Source organism: Gobius niger (genome assembly GCF_951799975.1).
Source record: "Gobius niger genome assembly, chromosome: 22".
Classification (NCBI taxonomy): Eukaryota; Metazoa; Chordata; class Actinopteri; order Gobiiformes; family Gobiidae; genus Gobius; species Gobius niger.
Genome location: NC_136873.1, coordinates 4,349,227 through 4,374,223, shown reverse-complemented (window position 1 = coordinate 4,374,223; position 24,997 = coordinate 4,349,227). Strand labels below are relative to the sequence as shown.

The window sequence follows — 24,997 nt, the reverse complement described above, 5'->3', positions numbered from 1 at the left end:
AGGCCCGGGAGCCAAATCCGGCCCTCCTGCACAGAACCTCTGGCCCCCAAGATGATTTTGAGAAATATTATTATGCAAATAAGGGATCAAACACCTACATCCCACTTGGTCACATATAAAACAGTGATTCTCAACTGGTGGGTCAGGACTCAAAAGTGGATTGCGAGCATATAGGGAACTTTTTTTTCAATATTTTCCATCTGAAACTACACGGAAACACCCTGGAGTGTGTTCAAATGAGTATTATTGGGTTGTTTTGATCATAATTTCAGTCTTAAAAGCAAATCTACGGCTTGTTCAATAAAAACGTGTGGTAAATACAATATTTTATAAGATATTTCTGCAATGACTTGGTGTTGCTCTTTTTTTGCTGCAGAGTTCAAGAGGCAGCGGTGAGTTCCTGTCCCGAGCGTCTGACCCTGTGCTCTCGCCTGCAGGACACTGTGACATGGAGCTTCTGACCTGGGCCCTGCTGTGCGCCCTCTTCAGCAGCGCCCGCCCGGTACGCCCTGTTTGTCACTGCCAACTCACACTCAATGGCTGCACCATTCTGGAGAAATGTCTCATTAACCTCTTAACTCCCGCCTGAACCGAGAGGATCTTTTTCCTCACATCAGATTTTTTTTCCATCAGTTTTTTGTTGGGTATTCAACTCATTTTTGTCACATTTTGGTCATTTATTTGTCATTTTTTCGTCCATTTTTTATCACATTTTTGTCACATTTTTTGGGTCGTTTTTTTGTAATTTTTTGTCAATTTTTTGTCATTTTTTTGTAATTTTTTCGTCAATTTTTGTATCACAATTTTCTACGTTTTTTGTCACATTTTGTCAAATTTTTGTCATTTTTTCGTCATTTTTTTGTAATTTTAACATTTTTTTGGTCATTTTTTTGTCAATTTTTTGTCAATTTTTTATCACAATTTTGTCATTTTTTGTCACCATTTTGTTATTTTTTCATCACATTTTTGTAATTTTTTTGTCAAATTTTTATCACAATTTTGTTATTTTTTTGTCACATTTTTGTCCTTTTTTCTCACATTTTTTGTCATTTTTTTGGGTGATTTTTTTGTCATTTTCTTGTCAAATTTTTATCACAATTTTGTCATTTTTTTGTCACCATTTTGTTATTTTTTCATCACATTTTTGTAATATTTTTGGTCATTTTTTTGTATTTTTTTTGTCAAAAAACAAACAAAATTGTGATAAAAATTTGTCACATTTTGGTCATTTTTTGGGTAATTTTTTGTCAATTTTTTTGTCATTTTCTTGTCAAATTTTTATCACAATTTTGTCATTTTTTCGTCAATTTTTCATCAAATTTTTGTCATTTTTAGTCACATTCTTGCAATTTTTTTGTCTAATTTTTATCACATTTTTGTAATTTTTTTGTCACATTTTTGTAATTTTTTGGTAATTTGTCATTTTTTCGTCAATTTTTCGTCTCAGTTTTGTTGCTATTTTCACAGCTTTATTCCAGAAGCTTTTGGACTGGGGTAAAGCCAAACTGGAGAAAATGTGCTCGGTTCAGGTGGGAGTTAAGGGGTTAAAGGTGCATTATAACAACTTTTTATGTGGAAAAAAAAAACACCTTGTAGTGCCCCTATAGTGGCTTTATGAATGGTCAGCATGTCAACCCTTTTTTCCCCTGCAAAGTTGTATACTGCACCTTTAAAATCCCCTAAGAATGCATGTTACTAGACTAAATTTCGTCCTCCTCAGGCTGGTCTGCGGCTGCACCAGGACGCCGACCTCCCGGACTCCGACCTGACCTCTGACCTGGAGCCGGACTGGCCCGACCTGAGGATGAGGTCCCGCTACACCGCCCTGCGCTCCTCCAGCGAGTCCCGGTCCTCGGAGGAGTCTTCGGAGTCGTCTTCGGAGGAGACCCTCACCCAGGCTCCTCCCACCGACACGCCCCCCGCGAGCACCGCCCCTCCCACCGGCATCCCTGTGGCTATGACGACGGCCGGCACAGTCTCCCCCAGGACACCCCTGCCCACGCCGGACAACAGCACCGTCCCAGAGCCCTGTCCCACCGGCGGGTGCGTGACGGTGGACATCCCCACGGGGACCCCGGTCACAGCCAGCAGAGGGGACAATTAAATTAGTTTCATTACGAGGATCCTGATGGCCGTCCTTTTGTCCGGAGTGAGCGGCTGCGTCTGGTCACGTGACAAATCATGTGATCAAATATTAACCCCTTAACTCCCACCTGAACCGAGCACATTTTCTCCAGTTTGGCTTTACCCCAGTGCAAAAGCTTCTGGAAAAAAGCTGTGAAAATAGAGACAGAACTGAGATGAAAACAATGATGGAAATGTGACAAAAAAGTGACGAAACATGAAAAGTGGCAAAAATGCCAAAAAAATGTGATACAAATTTGACCAAAAAATGACAAAAAAAATGACAGAAATGTGACAAAAATGTGATAAAAACTGAGGAAAAAATGACAATAATGTGACAAAAATGTGATTAAAAAAATTGACAAAAAATGACACAAAAGTGACAAAAACAAAACAAAAATGTGATAAAAATTTGACAAAAAAATGACCTAAAAATGACAGAAATGTGACAAAAAAAAATGACAGAAATGTGACAAAAACTGACAAAAAAATGACAATAATGTGACAAAAATGTGATTTAAAAAAATTGACAAAAAATTGACCATTTAAATTAACAAAAATGTGACAAAAATGTGACAAAAATGTGACAAAAATTTGACCAAAAAAGACAAAAAATTGACAAAAAATGGATAAAAAATTGACAAAAATTGGACCAAAAAATTACCAAAAAATGACAGAAATCCTTCGCTCATCAACCCCACAGCCTGACCTTACAAGACATTTTATCTTCTAGTTAATCACTTAGACTAAATCATATGAGAACAATATACAGTTATTATATATGAATTTGAGATTGTTTTTCTTGTTTTTCCTACTTTGTAAAGAGTTTTATAAATAAATGTTGATTTGTGGCTGTTCTGTCAAGGGTTAATATAAAAGTCATTTTGTCTAAAGCTCGTGTCGAAGCCTCTCTGTCCATGTTCTGTTCACAAACTACATTTTACCACTAAAAACTGAAAGGCTAGGACTAAAAAGGAGGTTGCTGGCGGCCACAGTGTGATTTTTATTACCATTTTACTGACAAACATGTGCACTAATGCTGCGTTCAGAGGTAACTGGTACATATCCGACGCTCGAAGTTCGACTATGAGAAGAAGACGGCAATGGTACCCCCTAGTGGAGAAGAGCATCAGTGAAGTGAACGCTGCTTTTGGCCACGGCCTTCAGTATAACGTTATTCATCATGTTTTGAATTATATCTGTGGTAAAGAAACGTTTGTATAACACTAGCGATTTATTAGCTCAAAGTTGAAGCATTAGCCATTCTGTTTATATACTTTATTCAACTGGAATCTTTATCAAACCTTCTTCCCCCTAAAAGCCCATGCGTGACTTCTTCCTGGGCTGTGAAGACTGGGAGGGGGTGGGTCTCTGTGAAGACTGGGTGGGTCTCTGTGAAGACTGGGAGGGGGTGGGTCTCTGTGAGGACTGGGTGGGTCTCTGTGAAGACTGGGAGGGTCTCTGTGAAGACTGGGAGGGTCTCTGTGAAGACTGGGAGGGTCTCTGTGAAGACTGGGAGGGTCTCTGTGAAGACTGGGTGGGTCTCTGGGAGGACTGGGTGGGTCTCTGTGAGGACTGGGTGGGTCTCTGTGAAGACTGGGAGGGTCTCTGTGAAGACTGGGTGGGTCTCTGTGAGGACTGGGTGGGTCTCTGTGAGGACTGGGTGGGTCTCTGTGAGGACTGGGTGGGTCTCTGTGAAGACTGGGACCAGCTGAAGGTGTCCTGGGAGGAGGCAGGGAGGAAGGAGGAGGACGGGGGAGTGGAAGGACCCAGAGACTGCGACGCCTGAAACACAAAATCAAAAAGTCAAATTATTCGCATTTTTTTGTCAAATTCGTATCACTTTTTTGTCAATTTTTTCCTCAATTTTTCATCAAATTTTTCTCACTTTTTTGTCCAATTCTTGTAAATTGTTGTCATTTTTTTGTACATTTTTTGTACATGTCACTTTTTCTCAATTTTTCGTCAAATTTTTCTCACTTTTTTGTCAAGTTTTTGATCATTTTTGTCCATTTTTTCTCACTTTTTTGTCCATTTTTTTTAAATTTTTTCTCACTTTTGTGTCAAGTTTTTGTCCATTTTTGTAATTTTTCTGTCACTTTTTTGTCACTTTTTTGTCCATTTTTTCCTCAATTTTTCGTCAATTTTTTCCTCACTTTTTTGTTAAGTTTTTGTCCATTTTTGTCATTTTTTGGTCCATTTTTTGTCACATTTTTTCTCAATTTTTCGTCAAATTTTTGTCTTTTTTGTACATTTGTCACTTTTTCTAAATTTTTCGTCAAGTTTTTCTCACTTTTGTGTCAAGTTTTTGTCCATTTTTGTAATTTTTTTGTCACTTTTTTGTCACTTATTTGTCCATTTTTTTGTCTCTTTTTCGTCCATTTTTTCCTCACTTTTTTCACATTTTCATCCTTGTTTTCGTCTCATTTTCGTCGCTATTTTCACACCTTTTTTCCAGAAGCGTTTGGACTGGGGAAAAGCTGGAAAAAATGTGCTCGGTTCAGGTGGGAGTTAAGGGGTTAAACGAATCGGCCATTTTAGGGTCAGGAAAATTCCTTGATGCATCACATTTAGGGCTGGGAATCAATTCTTATTTTATTATGCAATGCCTAAAGTCTAGACTAGAATTGACTTCAGAGATTCTTTGACCAACCTCAGACCAGAACTGCTCCGCTCTCCTCTCATTGGTGGGCGTCTGCATTAAGAGGCGTGGCCTGACCGTCTCCGGTGTAGCGGCTGGCGTGAGCCGTGTCTTCCCCCTCTCCTCTGCCCCGGCCGACGCGCTCCCCTTTTCAGGCGTGTCCAGCGTGGGCGTGTCTTCCATCTGCGACCACGCCCCCCCCGCGTCCGACCCCGCCCAGTCGCTCGGGTCGCTCAGCTCCGACTGGTAGCTGACGGAGGAGGTGAAGCTGCCCGACATGGCGAGGAGGCTGACCCCGCTGGCCCGCCGCGCCTCCTTCTCCCGGCGGCGTCTCCGGCGCAGCGCCTGGGTTCTCTCCGCGGCGTTGGCCCCCAGGCGCTCCGCCCACCAGCCCTGCCACGCCGCCTCGCCGCCCCAGCCCGCCGTCAGCCTGCTGCTCAGCTCGTCGCTCCAGTCCTCTGCCCGGACGTCCACGCTGAGCGGCACGACGTCCTCGGTGGAGCTCACGTGCAGAGACCGGGCGCACATGGACTTCTTCAAATCCTCCTGCGCTTTTCTCCTCCCGCGAAGGCGTTTGGTTCTGCTTTTATCCACGTAAAGCCGGGTTTTGACTGTGGCGCCGCCGGATTTGTCAACTTCGGGGCTTTTTGCGAGTTTCTGCAGCCACTGTTTCCAGACGGATGTGGTTTCTTGACTGAGACTCTCCGCCTGCACTCGCTGCGCTGGTCTCTCGGTGCATAGTTTGTTTGGAGAAGAGGCCTTTTCCAGGATTTGGTAGAAAACGTCTCCTGTTTGTAGCACTTGAAGGACACAAAAGCTCTCCTCTGAAGTGCTCCTCTGCAGATGGACAGCGGTCAGACCTGGACACAAAGGTTCTGGTCAGAGAAAAGCCAAAACAGGCGGCCACAAACTGAAACAAAAGGGTTAGGCTCAGCATTACAAATAAAATAACAATATAGAGGAATATTATAACCTCTTAACTCCCGCCTGAACCGAGAGGATCTTTTTCCTCACGTTATCAGATTTTTTTTCCATCATTTTTTGTTGGGTATTCAACTCATTTTTGTAACTTTTATGTCATTTTTTCTCACATTTTTGTCATTTTTTTGGTCAATTTGTCATTTTTTGGTCAAATTTTAATCACATTTTTGTCATTTTTTGTCACATTTTTCGTCAAATTTTTAAATTAAATTTTTGTAATTTTTTGTTCAATTTTTATCATATTTTGGTCATTTTTTTGCCAATTTTTTTATCATATTTTTGTCATTTTTTGTGTCATATTTTGTCACTTTTTGGTCAAATTTGTGTCAGTTTTTGGTCATATTTTTGGTCAAATTTTTATCAAATTTTGGTTATTTTTTTGTCATATTTTGTCACATTTTTGTCATTTTTTTGTCACATTTTTGTCGTTTTTTGGTCATTTTTTTGTCACATTTTTGTCATTTGTTCGTCAACTTTTTTATCAAATTTTTGTCATTTTTTGGTCACATTTTGTCACATTTTTGTCATTTTTTTGTCATATTTTGTCACATTTTTGTCAATGTTTTCGTCTCAGTTTTGTTGCTTTTTCACAGCTTTTTTCCAGAAGCTTTTGGATTGGGGTAAAGCCAAACTGGAGAAAATGTGCTCGGTTCAGGTGGGAGTTAAGGGGTTAAACAAACAAGCTGTTTAACAATGAGTATGTAATCTTTTATTTTAGCATTTGTAGTAACATTGTAATCACAAATATGGACATTTATTTATTCATGAGTAGTTTGTTTTTTCATTAAATTGTGACAAAAAAAGACCAACAAATAACACCAGAAGGAGCCTGAAGCCAGAACGGAACTAAATGAGGAAAATCAGGATCTGAGCTGTTCTTTTGCACAGGTTTTTGTATTGTAAAACAGTGTTGTATCTGTACCTGTGGCAGAGTGAATCAGTCGGGCCCGGGACCCCTCCGTACGGTGGGGGATCTGAGCGGGCAGGCGCTCCACACTGTCCCTGGGCCTGAGCAGGGCCTGGGGGGGTCCGTGGCTCACACAGGCCTCTGCCCCTCCACCTGCAAACATCACCACAGCCCACACACAGGGTCTTAATAAATACTTGTAGTCTTTATCATAGCCGCGGTATTATTTTTTGCGCAAAATAATAATAATAAGGCAATTTTTTTCCTTCTATATGCGCTTTTGCCGTGACGTAGCCCCCTTAACCTCTTAACTCCCACCTGAACCGAGAGGATCTTTTTCCTCACGTCATCAGATTTATTTTCCATCATTTTTTTGTTGGGTGTTCAACTCATTTTTTTTTTTTTTTACTTTTTTGTCATTTTACTGTCATTTTTTTTGTAATTTTTTTGTCAAATTTTTGTAATTTTTTTGGCCCATATTTATCACATTTTTGTTATTTTTTTTGTCAAATTTTTGTCATTTTTTTGTCATTTTTTTGTCAAATTTTTGTCATTTTTTGTCAATTTTTTTGTCACATTTCTGTAATTTTTTGGTCATATTTTTGAAATTTTTTTGGTCATTTTTTGGTCAAATTTGTGTCATTTTTTGTCAATTTTTTTGTCTTTTTTTTGGTCATTTTTGGGTCACATTTTTGTCATTTTTTCGTCAATTTTTGTCAATTTCTTGTAACATTTTTCATCCATTTTTCATCACTTTTTTGTCAATGTTTTCTCACTTTTTTGTCACATTTCCATCATTGTTTTTGTCTCAATTTTGCAGCTTTTTTCCAGAAGCTTTTGGACTGGGGTAAAGCCAAACTGGAGAAAATGTGCTCGGTTCAGGTGGGAGTTAAGGGGTTAAAGTGGTGCTAGCCCGCAGTTAGCTTTGCCCGTTAGCCTGTTAGCTTCTTCTTCATAATTCGATTAGTGTGTATTGGGGCCTCCGACCTGTAGGCAGGAAGGCTGTAATTGTGGTTTTCTGGCCAGAGACACCAGGGGGAGATGAACGACCCCCCAATCATCCCATTAACACTTGTATTACCCCCCCAGAAGGACAACAATCTCACCGGCATACTGCAGCAGCGTGACCTCCTGAGCGGACTGAGAGCCCAGCAGGACTTTGGCCACTGCCCCGGTCGAGGGTCCAGAGCCGGGCAGGACCTGGCAGAAGACCGGGGGCGAGTCCATCATGTGGTCCCACTTCAGCATGGGCACACAGGGGAAGCGCTCGTCCATGATGTACGCAGAATACTGAGAGGAGACAGACGCGTGATACAATATGCATTTATATTTATGTTTTGCACTTAAAAATACCACACATTTTTCCTGTTTTGAGGACTTTTCCCAAATTCCAAATGGAGAAAAGCTCATTTTCTCTTGGATTAATTGTTTCTATGGTTAAAGGTCCTAATATTTATGTTGTAGTCGAAACAAGTTAAATGGTAACAATGAAGACTTTGCTGGGGGCTCCTCCTGCTGGCAGCCGTGGGAATAACGTCCTCAAAAAGTAACTGATGTTTTACAGCTTCAGCAGAGCCCAATGACCACGCTTCACTTTTTAAAAATGTGGAGGACAGTTTTGGGTTTTGTATCCGGGAAGTAAAGAACAAAGAGCAAACACTGTAGAAGAAGAAAAAAAACCTCAAAACTGCGGGAATGTAGTGAAATACTTCTCCAGGTCTGTCTTTGATGAGGGAACAGCGTTATTACATGGTTTAAAGAGATAAAAAACAGATTTTGCACACGGTATGTCTTTCGTGACTTTTTTGTCAGTTTTTCGGCAAATTATTCGCATTTTTTTGTCAAATTCTTATGACTTTTTCGTCATTTTTTTCTTAATTTTTCGTCAAATTTTTCTCACTTTTTTGTCAAATTTTTCTCACTTTTTCGTCAATTTTTTCTAAATTTTTTGTCAAATTTTTCTCACTTTTTCGTCATTTTTTTCTTAATTTTTCGTCAAATTTTTTGTCAAATTTTTCTCACTTTTTCGTCAATTTTTTGTTCATTTTTGTCATTTTTTTTGTACATTTTTTGCACGTTTTTTTGTCACTTTTTCTCACTCTTTTCACATTTTCATCCTTGTTTTCATCTCAGTTTTGTTGCCATTTTCACACCTTTTTTCCAGAAGCTTTTGGACTGGGGTAAAGCTGGAGAAAATGTGCTTGGTTCAGGTGGGAGTTAAGGGGTTAAAGGGATATTTCAGGATTTTTGACATAGGGCCACATTTCCTAGTTATCCAGAGTGTTGCTGATTTCTGGAGATATTTTTTTTTGTAATTCATTCAATCCTTATATTTGAAGAGCTTAGTGGCGCTAGGCTAATGCAAGGCTAGTGTATGTCTATGGTATCAGCTAGCCTGCATTAAAAACAGTCTGACATAACAGACATTTATATGGTTAGTCTGGTGTTATAAGTGATTTGCCTCAGGTGCTCTGTGGAGCGGGTCACACTGTTTTTAATGCAGGCTAGCTGATACCATAGACATGCACTAGCCTTGCATTAGCCTAGCACCACGAAAATATAAGAACGGCTTGAATTACAAAGAAATATCTCCACGTGAGTACCTGCGTGGTGATGAGGTGGTGGAAGGAGTGCAGTGGGCTCAGGTACCGGCACAGCAGCAGCCTCTCCCCGCTGCGGCACTCGGCACCTTGGCTTATCCGGAACAGGGTGTGGCACGACGACGGCTGCACCTGTGAAAACCAAAAGTCTTTATCCTTGTCATTGTAAATCTACTTATTATACGTGTTTATTCTGCAGAGAGGACTCACCCTGATGTCCGTAAGCTCCGCCCCTGTGCGGTCGGCGTACAGCATCACTCGAGGGTGAGCAGAGAACTCGCACCATCGCCATGGAGACTGGCCGTTGAAGTACAGGTTACTGTCCTCTGAGCGCACCAGCTGCTTCCTGCAACAACAACAACACAGGACAGTGCTGCGGTGAGAGAGAAATGTCTGCCGGAAATCACCCGAAGAAGAAGAAGAAGAGCATGTGTCTGTCACTGTGAGGGTTAGAATATTGCATCTGTTATTTAGCTTCAGTTTGAGAACATTCCAATGTGCACATTTCTGGGCAAAATTCTTAAAATTTGAGGCCTGTATCTTTTTGAATGTATGATATTTAGGGGGTTAAAAGGGAGGCGCGGTTAGAATCAGGCCTTGCTGTAAAGTTTCAATTGAAGACACACACGGTTTAAGGTTGACAATTCAGGGTTCCTGCACAGTTTGCAATGAGAAATTTAAGAGCTTTTTAAGACCTAGAATTACAAAATTGAAGACCACGAGCTCTTAAAGCAGTACTAAGTAACTCTTCCCCCTAGAGGCCATAAGCGCAACTGCAGGTGTCGTAGCAAGTTACTTACTTACTAATTACACAATGTAAATCATTTTTTTTCACTCAAACTTGGCTGTAAATACTGTTTAAAGTGACGTTAGCCCGCAGTTAGCTTTGCCCGTTAGCCTGTTAGCTTCTTCTTCGTGATTCCATTAGTGTGTATTGGTAACTCCGGTCCGGTGGCAGTCAAGTTGCAAACATGGTTTTCTGGCCAGAGACACCAGGGGGAGATGAAAGACCCTCCAATCATCCCATAAACACTTGTATTACCCCCACAGGGACCACGGAAAGGATATATTAAGGTAAACACGTTATTTAGTACGGCTTTAAAGATGACTTGCATTTTATGCAAAATTAAGTGTAATATGTGAAAAAAAAAAAAAAAACACACACATTTGATTTGCATAAATTACATAATTTAGAGCAACCTGGATAATATTAACAAATGGTTATGGAAATAGGTATTAGGGATGGAGGCATTTTCTTTTACATATTGCTTTGATTTAACCTGGCTAACGCCAGGCTGCTGTGTGCGCTCGAATCATTTGGAACCATGGGGACCTGGGGACCATGGCCGAAATTTTCGCGTGGATTTGGGAACCAATCACAGAGCGAGGAGGGACGGCAGGAGGATGACGAGCTATTCGATATACGGAAGCTTGTAGTTTATTTACAAATTTAAAAAAAAGTTTATTTACGGATCAAACATGACAGCAGCAGACACAATGGTATTTTTCGATCAAGCTTTAGACCTTGTTCTAAATAATTTAGCTCAAAAGTTTACAGCGGGTACGTCATACGTCATCTCATACGATGATATGATTGGCTGTGGCTACGTGCAGACGCATGAGACTTTTTTTTTTTTTTTTTTCGTATCACCCAATAAACGACTATGGACAACCGTAAACCACACCTCTCCTACGAGAAAATGAATTGGTGTCCCCAGACTAAATATCACTTGTGATTTTAGTTTGGTGTTAGCCAGGCTAGCTTTGATTTGCAATTTTACACAGATTATGTTTCTTATTCCAAATGAATGGACTACGAGCTCTCACTTCAAAGTAAGACTTTTTAAGACCCCGCGGGAACCCTGCAATTGTACATTTCTCATAATTTCTCATCATTTTCTAGGCTGTGGCGCTGCCCTACTTGTGAACCGATGCAATGTGATCGTACCCTCGTCCCAGCCTCCACAGATGAGCAGCTCCACTCTCACTGGCCACCAGCAGCTCGCCGACCACATGGGGACTGGAAAGCACAGCAGCGGGACAAACACTTCAACTTCAAACACAAACTCCACACTTTCAAGGTCAGGCTTGATACAATGACCAATTATATGGAAACAAAACATTGTATCAGTCATCTATACTGTTTTTTTTTGTCTTGAGGACGTCTAGCTTCTCAATGATGCGTATTCCTGCAGTAAATTTATAATTAAAACTAGTTCTCTCTATATCAACATGTGTATTGTACATGTCCGATTATGAGAGATGTCACACCTGAAGTTGACACAGCTGACCCTCTCCGTGGACGACATGGCCTGCAGTAGGTGAGGCTGCTGTGAAGAGACACCCCAGACCCCACACTGGTACTGGGAGCGCACCGCCACGCAGCCTGCAACACAACCATGAAGGTTTCACACACTGGAAAGTCTTCCTCATTCACTGAATATTGTTTAGGCTTGAAAAAATAACAATAAGCTCCAGTTTGTAACATTGAAATATGAGCCTTCATTTTGATGAGCAGAAAAAGTCGTCCTCATTTGAGACTTTTACACTTTTTTCTTATACAATTCCTATTCCATGATTCTCAATCTCATTTCCTCCTTCCATAAAATAAATAAAGACAGAGTATGAATCTTTCTAAACACCTAAAAAATGCACACGAGACATTCATTCATGACGGATTTTTACGACCCCGACTTACCCTTATCCCGGGCGTAACCAAGCTTTACCCAAATCTAAAAGCTTAAAAGAAAAGCATCCAAAAACAAAAATGTGCTGGAAAAGCAACAAAAACACAACAAAATGTGACGGAAAAAATGCCGACAAAGCGATGAAAAAAGCGATGAAAAAACAACAAAAACAAGACAAAAAACCAACGAAAAACAAGAGACGAAAACACAATGAAAAAGTGACGAAAAAGTGACAAAAAAGTAATGAAAAAGCAGAAAAAAGCAACTAAAACATGACAAAAATGCAGCGACAACGTGGCAAAAAGTTACCCTCACTTTTCTAGATTTTTGCTTTCAAATGAGGCGTTACAGTGTTGCGCTCCAGTCAAGAAGCCTTTTGATTTGGGTGGTAAGAGGTGAACGTATTTGTGGAAGTGTCGCATTTACGCTAATTTGGACCAGGCTGGCCAGAGTCCAGGGCTGTTTTTCAGTCCCAGTCCGCCCCTGCATGATCCCGAGCAAAACCACTGGTTCAACAACATAATAATGTGAGAATTATATTTCAAAGATTAAACCATAAACTTGGATAAAAGTATTTCTGTGAGTAATAATGTGCTTGGAGTTGCTCTGTTGGAACTAGAGTCAGGTATTCTCATTGTACACTTTTACAGGTGGATTAATATGTTTCAAAGTAAAAGTTTAATGTTCTGTTTTATAAAAGCACTCTCTGAAGAACAAATGCTACAAGCAAAAGATAAAAAGTACAGTTTTTGCAAAAAGACATAAAAAACATTTTAATTGTGCTAGAGCAGTGGTTTTCAAACTTTTCACATCAAGTACCAGCTCATAAAAGAGGACTAAACCAGGTCTACAGAAATAGCCTATACCGTAAATGCTCTAATATAGGCCGGGGCCTTTATTTACTCAAGGGCATCAGGACCAGGCCTTTATTGGAACCAGGCCACAATTAGAGACAGGCCTTTATTTCTATTTGAGCAAAACGGACGACCAGGAAAACGAAGAAAAACGAGATTTGTGTCCATTTGCACCTAAAATATTAGGTTCATTTATTAATGAACATTTCAAACCCTCTCCCAGCGGCTGGAACATTGACGCCTTTTATTTTGTCGGGACAACAGGAAGTGTTTCGTTGCTGTTAGCGGAGCTTTGACATCAATGTCACTGCAGGTTTCTGTTTCGTTTTTACCGCGGACCGGATTATTTGTTGTTATCTCGAGTAAAAGGCGAGTTTAGACGGAGCGTTTGTGTTTGTGATCGATCATGAGACTGACCCGAGAGAAGACGAGACGCTCGCGCTGATGGGAGGAGTTATTTTGAGGCGTGGGACTGACCTGCACACGGAGCAGCTGGACGTGCTTTGAAGACGCGATGGTGACTTTATTAAAACCCTGGACACAACATTTTTTGCTGCCCTGTTTCCACAAATAGTCACAGGAGGTTTGAAAAGTGGCTAAATCTGTGTCAAAGTTACGCTCGGATCAGCTCCTCCGCAGCGTCCCCCTCGGCCCGGGTTCCTGTTTGTTACTTCCTGCACCTGAGTTTTCATTTACACCAGTATGAGACACATTCCTAACATGGGGAATATTTCTACTGCTATAGTTTCTAATAAAAGCCCCGGCCTGTTTTAGAGACCGGCTTTAATTTGCCTCCACCAGCCGCGAACCCGCTAGTATTAGGAATTTACGGTAGTCTAAAACAGATCTAATTTGGACTAAATCATGTCTAGACTGAATAACCCAAGTGTTCACCAGAGTAACCTTGAAGACGTCACTAAAGCGTCAATGAAATCATCTCTATTTAAGACGAGACGCTGCACTCAGGCACCACAGTTTGAGAAGCACTGCTTTAGAGGTGGAGGCTCTTACTGTGGCCACAGGTGGAGCTGGAGCTGATCTGCTGCACTGGGCCTTTGAGGACGAACGTGGAGGCTTCATCAGCGCACACCACTGCACCGGGCCGGAGCGCCACCTGCTGGAAGGCTGAGCAACTGAGTCAAAGGCTTTCACTGCACAATTCTCTGGGGTTTCGGACCAATACTGTGGCGGTATTCAGTCAACAAGCACTTTCACACGATCACACCAAAAGTTCCTCCTATCCCCTCATCTTGCTCCTTTTTGTTGAGCAGCTGTTTCAATAGAGGAAAAAAAGAAAACAAAAAATAGTCTTAACTAAACCTACAAAATCCTAGCACGGAGTCTTAGCTTAGGAGTGATTCCAGAACATTTTCAGGGAACTCTGAGCAAGGAATGCACAAAAACTCCTATGTTAGTGAGGGGGTGTGGCTGACCCCGTTGCTAGGTATGAGTCATCATTTCAAAAGTTGTGATTGGTTGATCCTAAAAGCTAAATAAAAAAATGTACTTTTGGTGATTATGGACAAAGAATGAACCCTCAAATCAATAAACTTAATCATAGAATCTAATCTTATGAAGACTTCGCCATTGTAAATAATATATCACATAAAAGAAAAAAACAGCTAAAGATACAGACGGCATCTCGTCATAGAAGGGGGCGCGGCTTCACCGAGGGGGTAAATAGAATCTTTAGAGAAACACAATTTTCCCTCTTTTTTTGCCATTTTCTGGTGGAATATCAACTTATTTTTCACATACAAATAAAGTCAAGTGTAAATCGGGCCCATTTGGATATTTTCTCACAGCAGATTGTTCAGTAGAAGTGAAAAAACGGCAGTTGTAGCTAGCGCTAGCTAACCGTTAGCATTAGCCTGATGCTAACATGTAGCATCATGTTAGCATTCTCCGTTATTCATGTATTTATGGGCTTTTGAACCACTTTCCTCTTCTCCATGTCTTTGTATCATTATTTAGTAGAAACTATATTCATAATGCAGCATTTGTTACAGTAGTTTTTGAAAAATTAGAGAAAAATTTCATCTTTTCAAAATTGTTTTCCCCCTTAACTGTTTTCAAAAATGACCATATATGGGCGATCCCAGAGATGCCGTCTGTATCTATACGGCGTGGAGGGCCACAGATCGGTGGTCAATGCAGTAACATTAACTGGGTGCATTTAAGGCCACAGACTTTATTTAGGCTTAGAGCCTTAAAGGCAGCGCTGTCTCTTAAAAGGGACTATAAAGAGTTTAAAAATGTTAAAATGAAGTATTTTCCTCCCCCTACATGTTCCAGCCATGTCCTAATGTGTAGAATGAGCTCAGACCTGTTCACCACAACTGCCTCTAAAATCCTGTACGGTCACTCAAATGTGTCACTTGGGCCCGAATTGCCGTCATGCACGAGCTTAATATAGAAGGTGCAGTTACACATATGGCCTGAGGTGGCAGTAGTGAGTATAAAATGGCGAACTTGCTTCCAGCCCCTTTAAGGAAATGTTAGTTTTTCAGGTTATAATTATGTAGAATTATTACATTTTCTGTAAAAATGATCATCCCTAGTGTTGGAGGGCCACCAAAAATTGCCATTTGGCCCCTGGGCCGCACTTTGGGCACCCCTGCTGTAAACAAAACTTCAAAGAATTCTCTAAGATGTGTGAGTGGCACCAAACACAGCTCCAGGTCTGTTCTGACGAAAGAACAATCTGGTAAAAAGTCTATCTTGCATAATATTGCCCCTTAAAACATGAACTCTTAAATTGTATCATTTTAAAGATTATTCACGTGAAGGATACTGAGCTTGTCCACCCCGTTAGCGCAGTAAACCAGACACGCGGCCTGCGGCGCCCCCTCTGTGCTGGAGGGGAACGGGAGGAGCTCCAAAGCGCCCCCGGTGTTGGCTTCACAGAAGGCGGCGTCGAGGCTCTGCAGGCTGAGCTCCTCATGCAGCAGCGGCGCCAGCAGCTCCACGGGGACCGAGTGCACGGCGTCGGAGAGCAGGCGGCTGTACGCGTCCATGCGGGACGACGGGCGGGTCCGGGGGCAGCTGTGGGAGGAGGAATGAGGGGACATTTTGATATTCAAAAGCAAATTGGACACAATAAGCAACTTATTTGAAAAAAGAGGAAAATATCTGCCAGAATTGCAGCTGAATAGGGCTGCCACTAACGATTATTTTGGTAATCGATTACTCTACCAATTATTTTTACGATTAATCGATTAATCGCTTGGCTGTGAAAGGTGCGTGGAAATTGTATTTTTTCAATTTTTTTATCACATAACGCTAAAGTTGCACCGCTTGAGGACATGTTGATAGAGTAAACTTAAAGTAAACATTTGTAGGAGGCTCTTTGTGCTAATTCTGCTTTCTGATTGGACGAGACAAAGACAGATATTTATGAAATTTACAATGTACAAAACACTGCAGATCCTAACTTTAAAAACAAAGTAGGTTTTCATCCAAAATACATAATTGTCATGTCTTTTTTGCTCTATTTTAGTCTGTGTTCACTAGAAAACGATTAATCGATTATTGAAATAGTTGACAACTATTTTAGTAATCGATTAATCGATTAGTTGTTTCAGCCCTACAGCTGAATGTGCCTTTAATATCCCAAAAACATCTTCAATGCCGGTTTGAGCTGAATTTAATGTTTTAAGGCGAGACACTTAAAACATTTTTTTTAAATTCAGTGATGTGTGATTCTGCTGTAAATTACTGATATAAATGAGGGAAAAAAATGTATTGCAAGTTTTCTGTCATTTTATGTTTATACATTTGAAAAAAAAAAAGGAAATTTTATTCTTTAAAATGGTGCAAATTGCCTAGCGACAAAATCTAAATAATGGATAGACCCAGGTTTAAATTTATAGCATTATTTTGTCTGCATATTAGCTACTCTGCATCTTGTTTATTTTTTGAATAAGCTAAAATAAATTAAATTCAGCAATGTCAATTTGAAACTTCTGCTGTAGATTACTGGCATAAATAGTTTTTCTTAAGTTTTCTGTCATTTGGACAGTGAAAAAAATCTGTAAAATAAAAACCAAAACCAAATTTTACTTTTAGACCAGAATTAGACACTAAAAAATCCCTCTGGAAAATAGAATTAAGTCCAAGACTGGAAGCTTTGGAATCTAAGTGGTGACGTCGTTCAACATTTGTACTATAGCGCCATCTTGGGGACCCTTCGCAGGACATGTGGATATAAAATATGTAGATCTGTGAATGAATGCAGGATGTAGCTACTTCCCGGATATCCCTGCAATCCATTTTTGTAATATTTTTGATCAATTATTTCCCACCAAAGTTTCAAATTGATATCTCTGTATTTATTTTTTCTTGCTGCGTCTTGCCTTAAATAGAGATGATTTCATTGTCGCTTCAGTGATGCCTTTAAGGTTCAAAAACCAGGTGTGGCTCTAGTTAACACTTGGGTTATTCAGTCCAGACATAATTTAGTCCAAATTAGATCTGTTTTTGACTATTATCTATTATCTTAGCAAAAGTACAGATACTGCTACTGGTCAAAAACACTGCACGACGGGACCTTTACCACAACACTATGTGCCCAAAGAATGAGATCAGTTGATGACTTTAACATCCCGAATATTACTCCATCAGTGGATTTCTTCTTCCCAGCTGACACAGGCATATTCCAACATGACAACGCCAGAATTTCTTTCTTTTATCTGGTGACATTATTGTGGTCAGGCAGTGTATTACTCCAATTAATGTATACGTTTACTGAAAGCACTGAAGTATTTGCAAATGGGATTTTTACTTTGGAGCCTTTATGGAAATGTCGTGGAGCAGATATCATCTTTCAAATGTAATGGAGTAAAAGCAGAAAGCTCTCAACAAAAACACAACTCAAGTAAAGATTCCCAAAAACTCCAGTGCTGTACCTGTTTTTTTGTTTGTTTTTACTTACAACAATGAAAGAGAACGTTTAAACTGCACATCTCAATTCTTCATATAGACTACTTTTAGTCAAGTACAAATAAAAAGTGGAGTAGGGAGAACAGGTACAGGCTCTAAAATGCAGAAGAACAAAAGTAAAAAGTAGTCATGATAAACTTTACTTTAAAGGGACTATACGGAGTTTAAAAATGCTAAAACAAAGTATTTTCTTCCCCCTACATGTTCCTCCATGTCCTAATGTGTAGAATGAGCTCAGACCTGTTCACCACAACTGCCTCTAAAATCCTGCACTGTCACTCAAAAAGGTGTCACTTTGAACTGCTGTCATAAACTAGCTTAATATAGAAGCTGCAGTTACACGTAAGACCTGGGGTGGCAGTAGTGAGTATAAAATGACCCACTTGCATCTAGTCTCTTTAAGCAAAGTAAAAGCACTTAAAATGTGCACTTTTTACTCGGTAACCTTCCACCACTGCCTTTACTCACATCTGGTGCTTGAGCTTGTCCATGAAACGATTCATCTTCTTCATCTCCTTCATCTTGATGGAGTCCTGAAGCTCCGGAGCATTCTGTAACAAACAGAGACAGAAACACAGCAAATCCATGTCAGAGGCATCTTTGAGATCACCAAATGAAGAGAAGACGAGAAGACGATGGCCTTTACCTCCTGTGGCCGTCCTCCAAAGTACATGTCGTCTCCCAGGAGGCCGGCCGCGGAGCTGAAGGCGTCTGAGGGATGGTCCACGAAGAAATTTTGTAACTAGAAGGAAACAAAGCACTCACGTCAGCGCTGATGCTACATTTTTTTTCGGTACCTAAACAATACTTTTATCTGATGCCTATACTAAAATATATATATAACAAAACAATGTGTGGAAGATCTGCAAACTGACAATATCGGGTTCATCGCCAATGTCATGAAATGCGTGAAAAATTGGGGGAAATTGGGAGAAACTGTGGCAAAAATGAGGAAAAAATGTGCAAAAAAAAATGGCGGGAGATTAGTAATATTTAAAAATTGGAACATTTGGAAAAAAATATTTATTTGAGCTGAAACAAACAAATCTTTGTATTTTTGTATTTGTTTATTTAAAAGGGACAATGCATTTACACAAAGTACAGTATACTTAAAATGCAGGATTAGAGCTCAAGCTAATTTCCATCCATCCTTTCCATCCTTTAATGCTGTCCCTGAACCAAAAGCATCAACAATTGGATCAAAAGATGTCGAAAAATGTTATTGGAAACTTATTTCAAAAACAATTTTACGGAACAGGCTCCAGATGGAACTTTGTGATCTTTATGAGCCACCGTAGAGGATAGAAATGTGTTATGGTTAAAGTCAAATACACTATGCATGATATCACTCATACTTTTGTTATATTGTATGTTAACTGACATATATCTTACTAAGTGATGACCCTGGCAACATATTCGGTAAATATTGTCAGGAAAATGTAAAAAGTAGTAAAAAAATACTGTCACAAACTTTAAAAATTTCCCAAAGACAGCTAAACTTGTTAATTGCATCAAGGCCTGATTCTAACTCTGACTCCCCTGAAAAAGAGATTCTTAATCTCAGTGGGACTTTCCTGGTAAAATATATTTATGAACATTAAAAAAAAAAATACAAAACTGAAAAGTGCGGTTTTTGCAAAAGTATCTACGCCCTTTCCTCTTAGTAAGTAAGTGCTTTATTTGTCTTTGTACAACCGCACAATGAAATAGTGTTCATGTGTTCGTCCTGAGCTGCCATTGTGGCCCTGTGCACGGTCACGCCCCACGTCCTAAAGCGGATTCTATTACCACAAACGCCATAGATACAGACGGCATCTCTGGAATCGCCCATATATGGTCATTTTTTAAAACAGTTAGGGGGGAAAACAAACAAACTACTTTAACAAATGCTGAAATATGAATATAGTTTCTACTAAATAAAGATACAAAGACATGGAGAGGAGCAAAGTGGTTCAACAGCCCATAAATACATGAATAACGGAGAATGCTAACTTGATGCCACATGTTAGCATCGGGCTAACGCTTAGCTTGCGCTTGCTACAACTGCCGTTTTTTCACTTCTACTGAACAATCTGCTGTGAGAAAATATCCATATGGGCCCGATTTACACTTGACTTTGTTTATGTGATAAATAAGTTCATATTCCACCAGAAAATGACTAAAAAGAGGGAAAATTGTGTTTCCCAAAAGATTCTATTTTCCCCCTCGGTGAAGCCACGCCCCCTTCTATGACAAGATGCCGTCTGTATCTATCACACGATAGCAAAATCAAAAGTAAACAATGCTGATTGCTGTTCAGAGCTGTTTTTTACACCAATAATGCAAAGGAAAAGTTAGTCTGCAGTGTCTCTTCTTGAGTTGAGCCTGAGGCCTTCGACTTACGTGCTCACTGAAGTCCAGAGGGTTGGCAGGAGTCGAAGGCCAGAGTGCAGCTGAAAACGACACATAAAGTACACATTATTCTTTTATTCTGGGACCTGCTTCAGCTTTGGATCTTTTGCTGTGCTTTGGTCATTTTGAAAGCTGGGCTGCATGGCCATGATAATCATTTGTAATTATGTTTGCATTTCTCATTCCAATGCCAAATGCCTTCAGAAAACTTAAATTTGCAACGTGTAGAAAAACACTCACAGTATTACTCATCGGCTTCCATTAAAGTCACTACTTTCCCCTGCTGCCATTACAATACTGTATGTGAAGCTCTAGGAAATTGAGACTGATCAATATTAAAAAAAAAAAAAAAAGGAATATCTAGTTGTCCTGTGAATATTGCAGTAATAATGATTGTGTGATATAATGTGCAGTGCTGGTTAACCCTGAGTGCCACTTTAAGGCTTTAACAGATGAACCCTGAGCTCTGGACACACTGACCGTGTTTAGGAGAGAACAGCGGCACCGGCACAGGCTCCGTGTGGCACCAGACCTCTCCCACAGCTTCATGTTGGGCTTTAAATCTGTGGGTGGAGCTGGACGTCTGAGGCAAACACACAGAACAGGACCGTGTTAGGTAAAGACTCATGTTCTAAATTAAAATGTAGTCAAAAGCTGTTGAGTAAAAATGAAGCTTGCACTGGGAGCACCGGCTCGGACAATCCAAGGAATGTAGAATAAATGTCCACGGGTTACAGGGCAAACTATGGGAGGCTGCAACTACAACTGTAACTACTACTGGTCTCCTGCACAGTAAACCTGATCACGCTGAATCCTCTTTGTGTAGCCACTTCTGAAAGCTGTGGACTGTGTTGGGGAGAATCCTTTGAAATGATATTTAGTTAGAAAATACTCGACTTAAAATGCACTTTGTAACGTTGTCCCTTCATGCTTTATGTGTTGAGGTTGTTCTTTTCTTTATTAATAGTTGTTGTGCAATATGAAGCTGAGATTAAACGATTGAATAGAACCACAATGTATTCCTTCGTATTTAGGAATGTAACTGTGCCAGATACAGATACTCAAAATGAGAAATCTAAATACGCAATACAAGTATTCAGTCACAACCCAATGGCTGTGGATCAGTGCTGAGCATGGCAAAAGTTGGCTGCTCATTAGAAATAACTAGGGCTGAAACAACTAAACGATTAATCGCCAACTAATCGATTATTGAAATAGTTGTCAACTATTTTATTAATCGATTAATCGTTTTCTAGTAAACACAGACTTATAAAGAGCAAAAATGACATTAAAGCAGTATTAAGCAACGTGTTTACCTTAATAAATCCTTCCTGTAGTCCCTGTGGGGGTGATAATGGGGGAGTGAAGTGTTTATGGGATGATTGGAGGGTCTTTCATCTCCCCCTGGTGTCTCTGGCCAGAAAACCATGTTTGCAACTTGGCTGCCACCGGACCGGAGTCACCAATACACACTAATGGAATCATGAAGAAGAAGCTAACATGCTAACGGGCAAAGCTAACTGCGGGCTAACGTCACTTTAAACAGTATTTACAGCCAAGTTTGAGTGAAAAAAAATATTTCCATTGTATAATTGGATGCACAGTCACCCTCCCTCCCTTCGTCTTTTCTGTCGGCGTAGTATTTACTCTCCAAGACAATTAAAAATCGTAACTTGCTACGACACCTGCAGTTGCGCTTATGGCCTCTTGGGGGAAGAGTTACTTAGTACTGCTTTAAATGTTTTTATTTTTGATGGAAACCTACTTTGTTTTACAAGTTAGGGTCTTTAGTGTTTTGTACATTGAAAATTTCATAAATATCTGTCTGTGTCTCATCCAGTCGTAAAGCAGAATTGGCACTAAGAGCCTCCAAAAACACTCACTTTAAGTTTACTCCATCAACATGTCCTCAAGTGATGCCACTATAGCATTATGTGATTAAAAATAATTAAAAAATACAATTTTCATACACCATTCACAGCTACGCGGTTAATCGATTAATCGTAAAAATATTCGCTAGATTAATCGATTACCAAAATAATCGTTAGTTGCAGCCCTAGAAATAACCAATATCTGTTTTCATGATAAACATCTTTGAAAATATCAGAATAGAGTTCAGGAATGTGACGTCATATCGCTAAGCATTATGGGATTAGCAGCCATTGTAAACTAATGGAGATTTTAAAAGTTAAAATACTGGAGTTATTGTTCACATTAAAACACTTGGAGACCACAATGTGTTAGATGTGTTTACCAGCAGTAACTCAGCAGCTAACGGAGTTGTTCCACTGGGTTTTTTTCTCCACTTTTTATACTGTTTTTAGCTAATATTAGTCTATGGAAATGTATGCTAACAGCTGCAAAGATGGCGGATCTCCATGGTAACTGTGGACATTCCCGAACTCTATTTGCATCATATACTGTATTAGGTTACAGCAACACACAATTATCAGATTGTCACGACATACTTAGTAGCAATTTTTTCACCAAACATATTTACGAGTACTTGCAGGTAGTAACTTTCCCAGTACCTTTAACTTATACTCGAGTAACGTCACTCTAAAGCAGCGTTACTCTTATTCCAAAGCTCATTTCTTACTTCTATGGTGCTAACAGCCCCAGTGAGGAGCTTACCTGCGGAGTGAGGGGTTGGAGCTGGCCGTAAGTACCCCAGGACCCCGCACAGTGGCCCAGGGCAGTGTCCGGGGGCTCGCTGTTGTAGTAGGACGGGAACAGCACCGAGGGGAAGTCGCGGTCCATGCGTGCCCCGCGCGCGGCTGCGTCACTCCACGCGCCCCGCTCCTAGCATTAGCCTCTGGTAAACTTTATCATCGGGAAACTGCCCCGCAGATGGGGATATGACCTCGGCCGCAGACAGGAGGGGGGTCCCGGGGCAGGGAAACTCTGGTGTGAGGGAAAGTCCGCTCACCCAGACACGTGGGGTCGGGCTACTTCCCAAACAAGAGTCACTTCCGCTTAAAATATCCAACTTCCGCTAACTCTGCTTTACCAAAATAAAACTCCTCTACAACGGTCATCCTTCTATCACTCATTTTACTTCTACTTAATATGATTTTGAAGTAATAGTACTATAGATGAAACATTCGGTTACACTTACACTGCAACAAATGTTGACATTTAGTTACATTTAATTTAATTACTTCATTTTGTAGTACATATAGAGTTCGGGAAAGTCTACGGCTCAATCCGAAACCATCAAATTGTAGCCTCTAAGCACTAACACTAGCAACTAACTCCTTAACCTTTCATGGGGTCAACTGTTAGACCTCTATGCAGTTAGGGAACTAGACCTTCAGCAGCATTTGCACAATCCGTCCGTCCTTAAACAGGGGAAGGGGAAGTGACATCACCAACAGCTGCTTTTCTTCTTCTTTAAAGTTATTGGTGGAGCGCAGGTCAAACAAAAGTGCATGTCGCCCCCTAGTGTCCAACAACAACATAGTGTCCAAACAAAGACATTTAAGGAAAAAAATAAATCCAAATGATCCAAACATTTCCCTTTAGTGTTATTTTATTTCCACAGCTGTTTCATAAAGCTACAGCAGCAAATGATCCATGTGGCTTAAGTTTCTACTAAATGAAAACAAAAGCATTTAATCTGTTTCCTGAGTTTACTCTTTAACACTGACATGTGACTGAGCTGTGGGGACGACAACATGGATTTATCACTTTTATAAAGTTTGGCTTGTGCAGAATCTTAATTTTTAATTATTATTATTTTTATTATTAAATGTGCTCCTGTCAATCAACAGTGGTTGCGCATGAATCACTCGAGGGTGGGGGCGAGGGGGGTGGGGTTTTTTGGCGCAGTGGCTTGTGGGATGGCACATAGCTCCTAATCACTGGTTAGTTAGCATCAGAGGTCCCTATGCTAAAGTGGCCATGATAGTTAGCATCAAGGCTCCTTTTCCTAACTACTTCCTAACTGACAGACCAATTCGGAGGCAACTTGCCATGGCGGACGCTGACGCACATCCGGTTTGGCGTAAGAGCTCTTAGCAATCTGCCCGTTTCGGAACCAGCCTACAGTTACCCTGGAGATCGGCCATCTTTGCAGCTGTTAGCATACATTTCCATTGACTGACATTAGCTAAAAACAGTTTGTAAAGTGGAGAAAATAGCCGTGGAACAGCTCCGTTAGCTGCCGAGTTACTGCTGGTAAACACATCTAACACACTGTGGTCTCCAAGTGTTTTAATGTGAACAATAACTCCAGTATTTTAACTTCTAAAATCTCCATTAGTTTACAATTGCCGCTAATCCCATAATGCTTAGCGATATGACGTCACATTCCCGAACTCTATATCCAGGGGTGGACTGGGACTGAAAAACAGCCCTGGACTCTGACCAGCCTGGCCCAAATTAGCGGGAATGTGCACTTCCACAAATACATATTTTAACCTCTTACCCCTTAACATTAACGAGTGCATTTTCCCCAGTTCGGCTTTTTATTGTTATTTTTTTGATTGGTATCATCAGCAAAAAGAACGGGAAAGGTGGTCGTAGAAACAGAAGCAAAATCATTCATGTAAATCAGGGGTGTCCAAACTTTTTTCGACTAGCAGAGGTTTAAATTGTGCCCCACACCTCTATTTAAGCTTAAATCCTTCATGCCAGCTCTGTCTCACAATAAAATGTTAGTTGTTAGGTTAGAATTGTATAGAATTATTACATTTCAAATAAAAAGGTCCATCTCTGGTGATGTGTACCGATACAGCAAGAGGCCGAGGGCCACCAGAAATTGGTCTGAGGACCGCACTTTGGACACCCCTGATGTAAATAATAAATAATACTGGTCCCAAAATTGAACCTTGTGGCACACCATACTCCACGGAATTCCTTTTAGATTC

The 24,997-nt window shown here is 40.4% G+C and overlaps 2 protein-coding genes across 2 annotated transcripts; one reads left to right on the top strand and one right to left on the bottom strand.

Annotated features, from left to right (window-relative positions):
* Window positions 1-394: 394 nt before the first annotated feature.
* On the top strand, window positions 395-2,542 carry LOC306981394 (uncharacterized protein). The gene is made up of 2 exons (XM_079580999.1): window positions 395-502; window positions 1,721-2,542. The coding sequence occupies exons 1-2, from the start codon at window positions 449-451 to the stop codon at window positions 2,102-2,104; spliced, it is 438 nt and encodes a 145-aa protein (XP_079437125.1). The 5' UTR covers window positions 395-448; the 3' UTR covers window positions 2,105-2,542.
* Window positions 2,543-3,852: 1,310 nt separating this feature from the next.
* taf1c (TATA-box binding protein associated factor, RNA polymerase I subunit C) lies at window positions 3,853-23,058 on the bottom strand (the record flags this gene model as incomplete). The annotated part of the gene is made up of 15 exons (XM_079581164.1): window positions 22,761-23,058; window positions 20,607-20,709; window positions 20,118-20,167; window positions 18,382-18,477; window positions 18,204-18,286; window positions 15,589-15,839; window positions 13,806-13,919; window positions 11,525-11,639; window positions 11,202-11,273; window positions 9,464-9,599; window positions 9,257-9,385; window positions 7,760-7,943; window positions 6,669-6,806; window positions 4,778-5,625; window positions 3,853-3,909 (listed from the first exon to the last, which is right to left on the bottom strand). Coding segments are annotated over exons 1-15 (2,502 nt in total), but the record flags the coding sequence as incomplete, so codon positions are not given.
* Window positions 23,059-24,997: the final 1,939 nt, after the last annotated feature.

Bases quoted from the DNA above. Each gene is read 5' to 3' on its own strand.
- LOC306981394 (XM_079580999.1), top strand. From the start codon at position 449: ATGGAGCTTCTGACCTGGGCCCTGCTGTGCGCCCTCTTCAGCAGCGCC. The intron at 503-1,720 runs GTACGCCCTGTT...CGTCCTCCTCAG, and splicing joins TCTTCAGCAGCGCCCGCCCG to GCTGGTCTGCGGCTGCACCA.